Here is a 12,930-nt window from a genome sequence, read left to right as displayed (position 1 = left end):
GAATATTCTTTAATATCTTAATATCTTTAATATCATATTTAATATTTAACTACGACAACATGAATCCAGCTGGTGTTAAATCTGTTCAGTATATTCTCTCTGTACTAAAAAGTATAAACTAGGTGGATGACGGCCTCCCCGAAAACATATATAAGGTGTTGCTTTGAATACCCGTGACTTCGTGCCATTAACTTAAAACTGTGGTTATACTTAAATGAACAGTGCAAAGCACTATAAATTTTGTTGAAACTTGCTCTAACTACCAATTTTGATCTCAAAACACCCTGTCTTTCCTGTGGTCGTTCATTTCTAACGTTTCTTGCAACATTCATGCATCCATACATCCACCCATTCATTCATCCATTCATACACTCACTCTGTCTCCAGGGGATGCCCAGGGAATCTCAAATTGACCCTTTTGAATTAACCCCATCTTCCCCATCTCATTAATATCTTCCCAAAAGGAATATTAAGGAACAATTTTGCAGGAGACATCGTGGGTTTCTCTTGCCCTTCCCTCTCCGTTGCGTTTGTTTTTGACGTGTGGTTTCATTTGTTTGGCTCTGAGCTCTGAGAATTCTTCACTCATAGCAGGTTGTTGGAGAGTTGGCGTTGGTGATCAAACAGGTCCTCAGACTCAGGACTGTACGAATCAGCTGAAGGTAAAGAGAGGAAGGGAGAATGAACATTAACGTTAACGTCTCATTCAGAATATAATACGGTATGTTTGGAGAGTATATAGTTAGTGATTGGTTACGGTATGAACAATATGTTGGCTGTAGTGGTTTTTAAAGATAGGTATTTGAATAGAGCTTGTGTATTATGAATAGAGTGTACGGGTTAGTAACGGTATATAGTCTCTAGTGTTTTGTAATGATGGTCTATGTATAGAGAGTATATAGTCTGGTGTTTTGTAATGGTAGATCTATGTATAGAAAGTATATAGTCTAGTGTTTTGTAACGATGGTCTATGTATAGAGAGTATATAGTCTAGTGTTTTGTAACGGTAGGTCTATGTATAGAAAGTATATAGTCTAGTGTTTTGTAACGGTAGGCCTATGAATAGAGATATAGCCTAGTGTTTTGTAATGGTAGGTCTATGTTTAGACAGTATATAGTCTCTAGTGATTTGTAATGGTTTAACTACAAACACTCCTATGTATAGAGAGTATATAGCCTCTAGTGTTTTCTAACGGTAGGTCTATATTTAGACAGTATATAGTCTCTAGTGTTTTCTAACGGTAGGTCTATGTTTTCTAACGGTAGGCCCATTAGTGTTTTGTAATGGTTTAACTACAAACACTCACTCTCTATGTTTAGAGAGTATATAGCCTCTAGTATTCTGTAATGGTTCCTATGTATGGAGATACAGCGGTAAAGGTGGGACTACTCTTACCTGCATGGCAGCCAAACATGAAGACCCGAGCTCCGTCGTACTTGCACCGGCAGCGCATCACGTTGTTCTTGAAGTCCGACTCGGCCATGTCCAGGGACGGGTTCACCTCCACCTGCACCAAGACACAATCAGTCCCATTTAGATCAGATTCTGTTTCATTGGCATTTGCACAGCACAAGTAGGCAGCAAATAGCAGGCCGACAGAACAACAAACAGTAGTCCTCCAACCACAGAGTATGTATGTTTGCATGTATGTATGAATGTATAGTGGCACAGATTATCAAAACAATTCTATCTTGTATGAGACCTACACGGTACGTACACCGGTGCATTTATTTTTGCTTTCGTCAATCTCATTAATAATCCTATATTTCTAACCTAAGTTTCCGATCCAGGGAATTAAAGCAGGGAACACTCTAAAGTGTCTCCCTAAAGTGACTTAGACCATGTATAAGTAGTCTGAGCTGAGCCACGGACTAGACAAGGAGGCTCAGAGGAGGTTTATTCAGGTTTGAGCCACAAGTGACAGACGGCTTCTTGATAGCCATGATATCACATCTATTCGTATCTGGTCCGAGACGAGGAAGAGCCGAGGTACGACCATGACAGTTCTGGCCTGCTTTTGGACGGCAGCGTATCATTAGGACGCCGCTATGGTCGGTTGCCATGGTTGCCAGTTCTCCGCCCGCCTGTCTGCAGTATAGGCTATATATAAAACACAAATGATTTTTCCTGACGCTCACTTCAAACAGATAACCTGACCACATATTATTTAAAGCCGTGCCCTTTTACGTTTTATGAAGGAGTTTTGCGGCCGGAGCTCTGTTTAAATAGAAACATTTTGGATTTAAGTAAAACATTGAAAATTATGATTATATGTATATTCCTTGGTACACACTAATTTCTCCCCCCCCCCGCCAACACTTAATTCCACATTGCATGTCAAGAGCAGGGCCCGACGATTACAGCACATATTTTATAGAACACCATATTAACTTGGCTGCAGTTCATTTTTACCAGCTGACACACAATGATGTGAAAGAAAGGGGCCCAGGGCCTACTTTATAAATGAATGGGCTGTCACTGTCGATGTATAAAAGGCCATGAGGTTTTGCTGCTGATTTTTAAATGACGGGGCAATCAGCGATAATCAGGCTGAGGTGGACATGAGTCACGGTTTTAAATGCAGGCACCCAACAGGGCTGCTCCCCAAGCAGCCCCAGAAACACCCAGCTCCACAGAGGGACCGCCGCTCTGACACTCACATCTCTCTCACTTCTAACGCACATATATATGTGACCTTAATGACAAACCACAAAAAGCGTTTGCTGGCCCGGTTGCCATAGTGATGCTTGGGTTCTACTGTTTGTGACAAGGGCTCTGGTTATATGGAGTTAAGACATGACTCATGGATGTGTGTGTGTGTGTGTCGTGGTCTGTCTGGTGTACACACACACACACACACACACACTGGTGGATGGATGTGCTTTACGCACGCATTCACACACACACATGCACATACACCCACACTTACACACATACCAGGGATGAGAATCAAGGGCGGAACTAAAATTAAATATACATATAATATAAATACATACAACTAGATTCTGTTTGCTGTTTTGCAATGCTGACTGAGCCTTTTATAAATCCCATTTCTAAGCCCTCGGTTTGCATTCCTTGACTAATATTGGGTCTACGTTTTCACTAAGTGCAGGTTCAATTTGTGATTGTTAAATATGCACACACCCATAAACTACACACTGTACTCACGCAGTACGAATACATCAGTGTCTGGAATCGCAGCCGAGACAAATTTTGCTAAAATTATAGTCGCTAGTGTTTCATCTCTTTGTTTTCCCAACAGTCACAAAACACCTTTATATTTTGCTTTTTCTATATGGAGCTGACTTTTCCGCTCAATTTAACAGGCAATTCAAACAACCAAAATGACGGATATAAATACATCATGATTTCCTCTCCAACCTTTTGGGTTTTAGTGAACGGAGACTTTAAACAGTCCTATAAATACTCAGAGGAGCAAATTATATAGACTAAAGAGCCGTGTAAGGGGTTTGCATTCAACCAGATCGCGGCACAGTAATTGGTGCATCCTCCTGACCTGGAAGATGTATTCACCAGGGCGTATGTCCGTGATGTCCACCCACTGGCAGTCAATGTCGTGCCGGTAGGTGTCCCAGCAGCCCACGGAGATGCCCTGGTCGCCCATGTTGTAGCAGGAGAAGCGCTTCTGCATTCCTGTTGGCACAAGGCGGAGAGACCAGGGTTGACGGCGATGTGTCTCTAAGGGACTTCAGCCACAAAGGCTGGATACTTTGGCATGAAAGATAAAGTATAAAGCATTTAGGCTGTGTGTCCCTCCGTCCATCTGTGTGCGTGTGTAAGGGTGTGTGTCTGTGCGTGTGTGCGTGTGTGTGTGTGTGTGTGTGTGTGTGTTTGTGTGTGTGTGCGTGCGTGTGTGTGCGTGTGTCTTTGTGTGTGTGTATGTGTGTCAGTGTAATGTATCGCTGTTCAAAGTAAGGGTTTTTCTTGGAGCTAAACATGATCTTCCATGGCCTTTTCTGAGTGTGGTTTTATCGTTGATTTTTCTCTGTTGTGTCTATATCTGCTATCGTAAAAAAAAAAAAACACTACAGTGTAAACAGACATAGATGATCTGGTCAAATAGAGGTCAAAGTACGAGTCACAAAGAGCATGTCCTGCTACCTTCAGGGCAGTAGGTGTCCTCCAGACAGAAGCTGGCCTTATGGCCCTCGGCCACCCTGGTCCCGTTCAGGGTGAGCAGGTCGTAGTGGGTGAACACCTCGATGCTGTGGTAGTGCCTGGGAGAGGGAGAAAGGAGGCGTTTTCAAAGGGACCAAACCTCAACGCTACAAACCTTTCAGTAAAAAGTGACAGTCAAATCAGTTGGAAAACCTTTTCCAGGCTGCTGGCCTGGGAGGCGCGTCTCCTATTGGTGGATGTAAGTGTTGGTTGTTATCTCTGAGGACCTCACAGAAAGAATGCCTCATGGGCTCTTTAAGTTTTTATTAATGCTATTCTAGACGGCGGGTCGGAAAATAGATTTCCATGGTCGAAGATATGTCCAAAAGAGACGGTTTTGTTTTCGCTATCGCTCGCACACAGACACACACACACACACACACGTACACACACACACACACACACACACACACACACACACACACACACACACGTACACACACACACACACACACACACACACACACACACAGACACACAGACACACACACAGACACCCAAGTGTTCATTTGAGGGCAGAGAGGTTAAGGAGGAGGAAGAGCCTGGGTTCTCTCTCTCTCTTTAGGACTCCAAACCCCACAGCCGCAGAGATAAGACGCCAACATGATTAGAGCACTCACTCCCCCTCATTCTAACCACACGTTTCCCAGTCAAGCAAAGCGGATGGTAACTTCTATTGTGTCCATTGTGTTCAATTATACAAATGGTAGTTATGAAAGCTACCATATCCTATTTCCCTTATTGAAGTGGAAATGCAATGCTGTGCGTATGCAGAGTATAGTCAAGGACACCGCCCACAAATAACATAGCAGAAACCGGGGTTCACACCCAGATCCGCTCGGACCGGGGCGGCGAGCCCTCCAACCGCAAGACCACCCTCGACGGCCGACATTGCGGGATTGGAACCCAGAACCTTTTTCCGGGGTGGTAGTCAGGCACCCTTACGCTTACCCTCCCCCACCCTCACCCCCTCACCCCCTCACCCCAGGGGCCTCACCTGTGGCACTGGTGCCAGGTCCAGGACTCCCTGGTGGCCCGGGGTCTGAAGTCGGCGCGGCCCAGGTTCATGATGCGGGAGGAGAAGCGCAGCAGGCGGCGGTGGCCGTAGGGCCAGGCCATGCGGGAGGCCGAGGAGGACAGGCAGTTCTCCTCGTTGGCGCAGGTCAGCAGGTGGAGGGGCCGGTCCTCCAGGTAGGCCGTCTCCTGCACCAGCTGGGCGTCCACCACCAGGTCAGGGGCCGCTGCGTGGAGGAGAGGTGGGGGGTGTCATTCACGAGCGTGTCTTAGCAGGGGCGGGTCCCAGGCATGGGGGGGGTAGGCCGGCACTGTGATTGTCCAATCCCAGTAAATTCGGCAATTTCGATTTGGATTTCAACTTGTCAATCATAATCTGTGCACCACTCTGCAGAGGTACAGTGTTGTGTACCGGTGGCCCGCCCCCCTTCTACGTCACTGGGGGTGGGGCTGGGTCAGTGTCCGGGCTTACTCTCCACACAGGTGACCCCGGCGGCCCGTCCCTCCCCTCCTCTGGGGCAGTAGACGTTGGTGTTGCGTCGGCACCGCTGGACGGACATCTCGGAGCCGTCGCAGTGGGTCCCACTCAGGACCAGCTCCCCGGCGTCTGGGGACCCGGGCCAGTACCAGGTCTCCTGCACACGCACGCACGCACGCACACGCACGCACACGCACACACGCACGCACATATACACACACACACACACACAAATATACACACACACACACGCACACACATTCAAACACATACACACACACACACACACACACACACACACGCATGCACGCGTGCACACACACATACACACACACACACATACACACACGCACGCACACACACACACACACATATTCAAACACACACACACATGCACCCACATACAAATTCAAATACACCCACACACACACACACACACACACACATACAGAAACATATATATATACATCAGATTGTGCTCTCTGCAGATTGTCACTTAATCTGGTTGTTTAAAAAGCCTAGCATTTATGATTTATGATAAATATTGTCATATTTTCTTTACCAACATCTGTCATAGCCCTCTCTCAAGACACACACAGACACACACTCACACACACACACACACCCCGCCTTTTTGCAAGTACAGCTCTATTTTCAGTATTTCAGTGTTTGCTCTCAGAGTTTTCTCTCTCTCGCTCTCACTCCAAATCTTTCCCTGCTTTTCCTTCCCTGCTCTCTTATTTTAGTTCCAGTGGAAGTGGACGTTTGAGAAGCCTGTAATTACCCCAGGCTTCAGTAATAACACAGCAGAGAGAGAGAGAGAGAGAGAGAGAGAGAGAGAGAGAGAGAGAGAGGGGGAGGGGAGGGGAGGAGATGCAGAAGAAGAACAAAAACAACAATAACATCGAAAAACTGACTTGAGTTGGAATGGAGTGGAAAAAATGTATTGTATTATAATGCATCGTATGCTGCTGTGCTGTCGGGTGCGGTGATATACAGTAATATCCTGCGTTGTGTGGCGTGTTGAACTGTACTGGGCTCTATTGGGCTCGGTATCGTGTTGTGTGTCAACGTTTTGTCGTCCTCACCTGGTGAGCCCGCGCTGCGAAGCCGAACCCCAGCTGTCGACAGACCACCATGGCCTCGTTGAGGCCCCAGTTCTCACTGCACACCGACCCCCAGCGCCTCACCCCGCCCACCTCCATCAGCACCTCCAACCGGCCCTCTGAGGCCTCCCTGCCCCCCGCCAGACGCACCTGGGGGAGGAGGAGGAGGGGGAGGGGGAGGAGGAGGGGGAGGAGGGGGAGGGGGGGGAGGAGGAGGAGGGGGAGGGGGAGGAGGGGGGGGAGGAGGAGGGGGAGGAGGGGGAGGGGGGAGGGAGAGGGGGAGGAGGAGAGGGAGGAGGAGGAGGAGTTAGGTTGGAGAAGCACCTCCCTTTGCCTTGTGGTTTGAAATTGAAATCAATTCTTAGACTAGGATTACTTTAGAGTCGATTTAAGTACAGTAGAGTAGAGTAGTAGTAGAGTTGGATTAGAGTTGGATTATTTTCAGACTGAAATCCGACTAAAATGAAGAATATGATTTGGATATGGATTAGATTAAGATGAGATGACATCAGATGGAATGAGATCCCATTGCAGTGCATTGGAGGAGGTGAGTGTGCAGGGTCGTACCGTGGCCTGCAGGCCGGTGTTGGGGGCGTTGCAGCGGACCGCCACGTCCTGGTTGTGTTTGCAGCTGTAGAGTGGAACCTCTCTGAAGGTACAGTCCATGATGGAGCGCTCCCGGCCGGTACACTGAACGCTGTTCATGTGGATGGGACCAGAACCTACAATTGTGGCAGTGAGACATGTTATTCAATGATGATTTATGGAGGAATGAGCCAGATGCAGGCATAGCAACATGCACACTTTCATAAAGGAAACACTACATTTCAAATGTATTTTATTTCCAAGCAGCACTATTATATGGGATACTATATGTATGCAAATATATATATTAAAAAAAAAAGCAACTCATTGCACACACACACACACACACACACACACACACACACGGACAGTGGATCCGAGTAACACTTTATACAACTTCAGACTGGAGGAAAAGGTTTGAGTGTGTATTTGAGTAGGTGTGTGAGGCCTCTCACAGACACAGGCTGTAATTTTCCCACAAATAGTGAATGATGTCACTCCCAGTTTCACTGGCGGCATTGTGCCTACCCCGGACAAAATGTCCTTCCCCTACTGCTTATGTAGTTGCTCAGTTGACCTCAGCCCAGTGTTTTATTCAAGATGTGCTGTGCGCACTAAAACTGCCGCTTCACGTGACTCTGGGTCTCTTTTGAGTCACACACGTGCACAAACGCAAGCATCGTCCCATTGTGACAACGATGCCTGCTCCTCGCTGCCTCTCCACGGCACTCTGTTGTGTAACACCACCATAAAACCATCAGGCTTCCACCAGGCCGTCCGCGAAGGGAACACAGAGCATGCTCACAGAATGGGAGGAAGTCAAACGTGATTACAGAGTTCTGGTAGAGAGACAACAAGTAGCAGCAAAGGGAAAATGGCGGTGCTTAAATTGGGCGACGTTTAAAAATACACGCATGTCTGTGTCGCACATCTCTGCCGTGACTTGTGAGGCACCGCAGGGAGCAGCCGACGCGATTGCAATCAGTCAACGTGCCGAAGCCTGCCAAATTAACCGCTGTTGACTCTAGGGTTTTCAAAGATGTCTCGTGTTTTCATATTTTCATGTTTATTTGGGCAACGAACCGCCCCGTTTGGGACCACAGGAGTCTTGTAGCGTAAATTAGAGTCAGTCGATCACCGTGAGCGCTGAACTGCGACAGTCCCTTTATTTATTTGTGTTTATTTGGCTGCAGGCGATTGTCTACGACTGTGTTTAGAATGGGAGGTGTTTGGTGCGTGAGGTGGTGTTTAGTCTGCAGAAAGCGTACGGTAACTTGAGGCGGTTTCAACTTCGTGACCACGCTCTCTGAACTTTGTGTACGTTAACCTAAAGCTCCGTTAACCTGAAGGTCGTGTGCGCTGAATGTGACTCGCGATCTTTCCGTAGGTTGTGTGCCAACCAGGTCCACATGGCCGTGCTGTCCTTGGGGCGGCAGCAGCTCAGGAGGTAGATCGGGTTGGCTGGTTAACCGCAAGGTTGCTAGTTCGATACCCCGGCTCGGAGTGTCGAGGTGTCCCTGAGCAAGGCACCTAACCCAAACTGCTCCTGACGAGCTGGCTGTCGCCTTGCATGGCTGACGCTGTCGTCGGTGTGCGGATGTGTGCGTGAATGGGTGAATGTCAGGCGATATTGTAAAGCGCTATATAAATGCAGCTATTTAGCATTTGTATCACCTCCCATCACAATGAGCTGCTAGTGAAGTACATTTGAGTGTATAACGATGGACCATCCGGTGCCTCGTCTCACCCTGCCCCAGCTGGGCTCTGTTGAGGGCCTCCTTGGCGGTCCCGAAGCCCAGCTCCCTGCACACCACGGTGGCCGCCGGGACGTCCCACAGGTGGTCGCACACCGAGCCCCACTTCCCCTCCCGCAGGACCTCCACGCGGCCCTCTCCCAGGCGCGGGCCGGCCTTCAGACGCACCACCGCCTGCAGTGTGTGTGTGTGTGTGTGTGTGTGTGTGTGTGTGTGTGTGTGTGTGTGTGTGTGTATAGAATATAGGAAAGATATAGGAGTTATATAGTAATATATGTATAGTCGTTTATTATTGTTCATATCTTTGTGGTAAATGTGATCAACTAAAGGAATATGCAGTGATGAACGTGTATGGTGGCAATCCCACTCCATACTCCTCCTTCTACTATTACTACTAATAATGCAAATAATAACAATACAAACAATAACAAGTCATATAATAATAACCAAAGCAGGCCATGCCCACCTGGACAGCGGGGGGTCTTCCAGCGTTGGCGAACTGCGCTCCAGGGACGCAGCGCACCACGGCGTGCATCCCCCCAGGGCAGGGGGTCTCGCTGCGGGAGAAGGAGAGCTGGGCCGAGCACTGGGCCAGGGACGCCTCGGCCCCCTGGCACTGCACCCGCTCCACCCAGTAGCCCTTCTTACTGGACAGGGCCCGCAGCCTGGGGGTCCGACACAAGGGGTGGGGGGGGGATTAGGAGATAAGATCTGTTGTTGTCCCAGACCGGACACATGTGGGAGTGTCACAGCAGAACCTAGTATGTAGTGAGTGAAAACTACAAAAGCTAAATAAATAGGGAAAGTATGTCTAGATACACAATGTGAGGAGTGAGGACAATGCAAAAAAAAAGAGTATTTCTATGGTCATAGCTGTCAATATTGAGTGTGGTTCTCCAAATCTGACTGCTGACTTTACCTTGAGGATGGGTCGGCCATCTTGGAGTCCCACAGTTTCCTGAAAAACAAGGAAGGAGGGGGGGACGTCACACTCTCTTCAGACCTATCTCCCTTGTTTGCTTTACAAAGATAGCTCTCATCTCATCCCTCTATTCTATACTTATGCCCTGAGTGTACATGTGGCCTCTCATACACAGGCGGCTGCTTTTCCTGCGCCTGTCTGTTGTTTGTCTCACATACCCTTACTTACCTTTCCATTATATAGCTCATTACAGTCTCAGGACTGAAAACTGTAAATACCAGTTGGCAAGGTGCTATATATATATATATATATATATATATATATATATATATATAGTATATATAAAACAGAGAATGGGAGGAACGATGAGGGAGACAGATTCCATTCTCTCTCTTTTTTTTTTTCCTCTAAAACCAGAACCATTTCTTCCTTCCTGTGTTTTTGTAATTTTTTATCCCTCATTCATGGATATTTTAGTTTGAAAGCGCCACTATAGAAGATGTCTGGCCGTGGAACCTATATGTGGAACAGCGCTATGAATACACATTGAGAGACGGGTATTAATTCTTGCTACCAGCCTATTGAGAGCCACCGCAGGGCTGACACACAACGTTGTCCACTTTTATGGACATCATGGAGTCCAATCCAAGAGTTAGCCCTGTTGATCCAACGTTTACCCACAATATCAGGCCAGTACATGTACCAACACAAACACACACACACACACACACACAGGCACGCACACACACACACACACACACACACACACACACACACACGCACACACACACACACACACACACACCACATACACAGTAGACATGTTTACCACACTAAAAGCCTGCAAACAGCGAGGGAAGAAATGGGAGACTTCAATAAAAAGCATGATTCACAAACCAGACCAGTCTGGGAAGTGTTTCACACAGACGCACACAAACACACACACACACACACACACACACACACACACACACACACACACACACACACACACACACACACACACACGCACACACACACACACAGGCTTACAGTGACACCAGAAACAGGTGTAATGTGACCTCAGACTTCAACATCAGTCCATTTGAGCACACACACAAAGGAGGAATGAGGCCACTAACCGCTAACCAACACAGATCCCCATTGAAACTCAGAACAACGGAAAGTGGCTGAAGGAGACCGTCTCTCCAGCAGAGCCTCAGCCTCCTTGCCTCCTCCCTAGCCTCCTAGCCCCCTAGCCTCCTCCCAAGCTTCCTAGCCTTCTTCCAAGCCTCCTGAGCCTCCTAGCCACCCCCCCCCCCAGCCTCCTAGCCTCGCCCAGCTTCCTCCTTCCTAGCATCACCACAGCTTCACAACAGTCTCCTCCTACCTCCCAGCCTCCTACCCCCCCGCCCGTCCTCAGAGCTTAGAGGGCCCGGGAGGCGAAACCTCAATGGGGACCACAAGTCAGTGCGGCGGAGGGAGCTTTGCAGTGCATAAACCACACACACACACACACACACACACACACACACACACACTCGCGCACACACACACACACACACATAACGGAACAAGTCCCACAGGCACCGGGGAAAAAGAGCTATAGGAGAGAATGCCCCGGAACATTCTGTCCTTTCAGACCCTGTGGCTTTTCCATATGAAAACATGGATGAACAAATAGAAGTAAATAGAACAACATAAATCAAATGTACATTGTGTGTATGTGTGTGTGTGTGTGTGTGTGTGTGTGTGAGTATGTGGAGGTGGTGTGGGTCTGCGTGTGAATGTGTGAATGTGTGTACACATGTCTTTGCGTTGCCCGCCTGTCTCTGCTGTAGGCGTTGTGTCTTTACTGTCGTGGTGACGTGTCTTTACGTTAAGTAGACTTTACACTAAAGAGCCCTTTTTTGAAGGTTTCACAAAACAAGTCAATTAAAAATAAGACAGACATTCGGGGTGTTGGTTCCTCTGTGTGTGTGTGTGTGTGTTTGTGTGTGTGTGTGTGTGTGTGTGTGTGTGTGTGTGTGTGTGTGTGTGTGTGTGTGTGTGTGTGTGTGTGTGTGTGTGTGTGTGTGTGTGTGTGTGAGAGAGGGGTGGTGGCGGGGGAGGAGGGGGTGGTGGCGGGAGTGCTACCAGTATAATTGCTCGGGGTTTGCTCGGCAGTGTCTGCGCTGCGGTTGGAGCGGTAGCATGTCCGTTAACACACGGCAGACATGCAAATATGCGATTACATATCAGTGGGCCCGCCCCCCCCGCCCCTGCTTATATAGAGGAGCCCGGGGCTACCGCTGTGCATGCTGGGAAACAGCAAGCGAGTGATGTAAGACTGTCGTTTTTTTTTTTTTTTTCCTATGTTAACTAACTGGGGGACGTTTTTAACACAGCGACCACAAAGAAACTGGCCCCCACCCCAACCACCCGCACCCCCAGCAGTATAGCTTCCCATGGGTGTTAAACATGATTGTCCCCCAACTTAATTCGAGTTGGCGTTGACACACACACACACACACACACACACACACGTTGTTTCGTTCCCATTGTGTTTTCCTTTTTTTCCCGGTTATATCTCACCCCCTCCCTGCTCACGGTGGACGTCGAAAACAACTCCTCGAGGCGGAGGACCCGACCGCACTATGGCACCGAGAGGCTGCAGGAGCTGCAGCCAGGAATAGGCCCGATAACCTGTTATTATGGTGGCTACAGACCAGCCCGCTTGGAACAATCCATTCCCTCACAGGCTGACGTTTCCTGCGCACATACCACACGGCTCCCGTAAGACCCCCAAACACCCCCACACACACACCCCCCACATACACACACACACACACCACCCACACACGCACACACACACACACACACATGTAGGTTCAATAGAATCCTACTGTACTATTTCACCTTGTGACCCGCTT

The 12,930-nt window shown here is 48.4% G+C and overlaps 1 protein-coding gene across 1 annotated transcript in view; it reads right to left on the bottom strand.

The window, feature by feature from the left end:
- Positions 1–585: 585 nt before the first annotated feature.
- Positions 586–12,930, bottom strand: part of LOC311340284 (lysyl oxidase homolog 4-like) — a gene marked incomplete at both ends in the record, with an annotated part of 17,722 nt that continues 5,377 nt past the window's right edge. Inside the window, 11 exons of the mRNA XM_084465177.1 lie at positions 586–656; positions 1,397–1,508; positions 3,519–3,655; positions 4,124–4,239; positions 5,178–5,421; positions 5,667–5,829; positions 6,761–6,928; positions 7,346–7,500; positions 9,111–9,291; positions 9,584–9,782; positions 10,037–10,075. Of these exons, the coding sequence (XP_084321303.1) occupies positions 586–656; positions 1,397–1,508; positions 3,519–3,655; positions 4,124–4,239; positions 5,178–5,421; positions 5,667–5,829; positions 6,761–6,928; positions 7,346–7,500; positions 9,111–9,291; positions 9,584–9,782; positions 10,037–10,075 (1,585 nt within the window). The remainder of the gene's footprint in view (positions 657–1,396; positions 1,509–3,518; positions 3,656–4,123; positions 4,240–5,177; positions 5,422–5,666; positions 5,830–6,760; positions 6,929–7,345; positions 7,501–9,110; positions 9,292–9,583; positions 9,783–10,036; positions 10,076–12,930) is intronic.

This window comes from Micromesistius poutassou (genome assembly GCF_964030765.1).
Source record: "Micromesistius poutassou genome assembly, chromosome: 3".
NCBI lineage: Eukaryota > Metazoa > Chordata > Actinopteri > Gadiformes > Gadidae > Micromesistius > Micromesistius poutassou.
The sequence above is the reverse complement of the archived record's forward strand: the minus strand, read 5'-3'. Positions and strand labels throughout refer to the sequence as shown.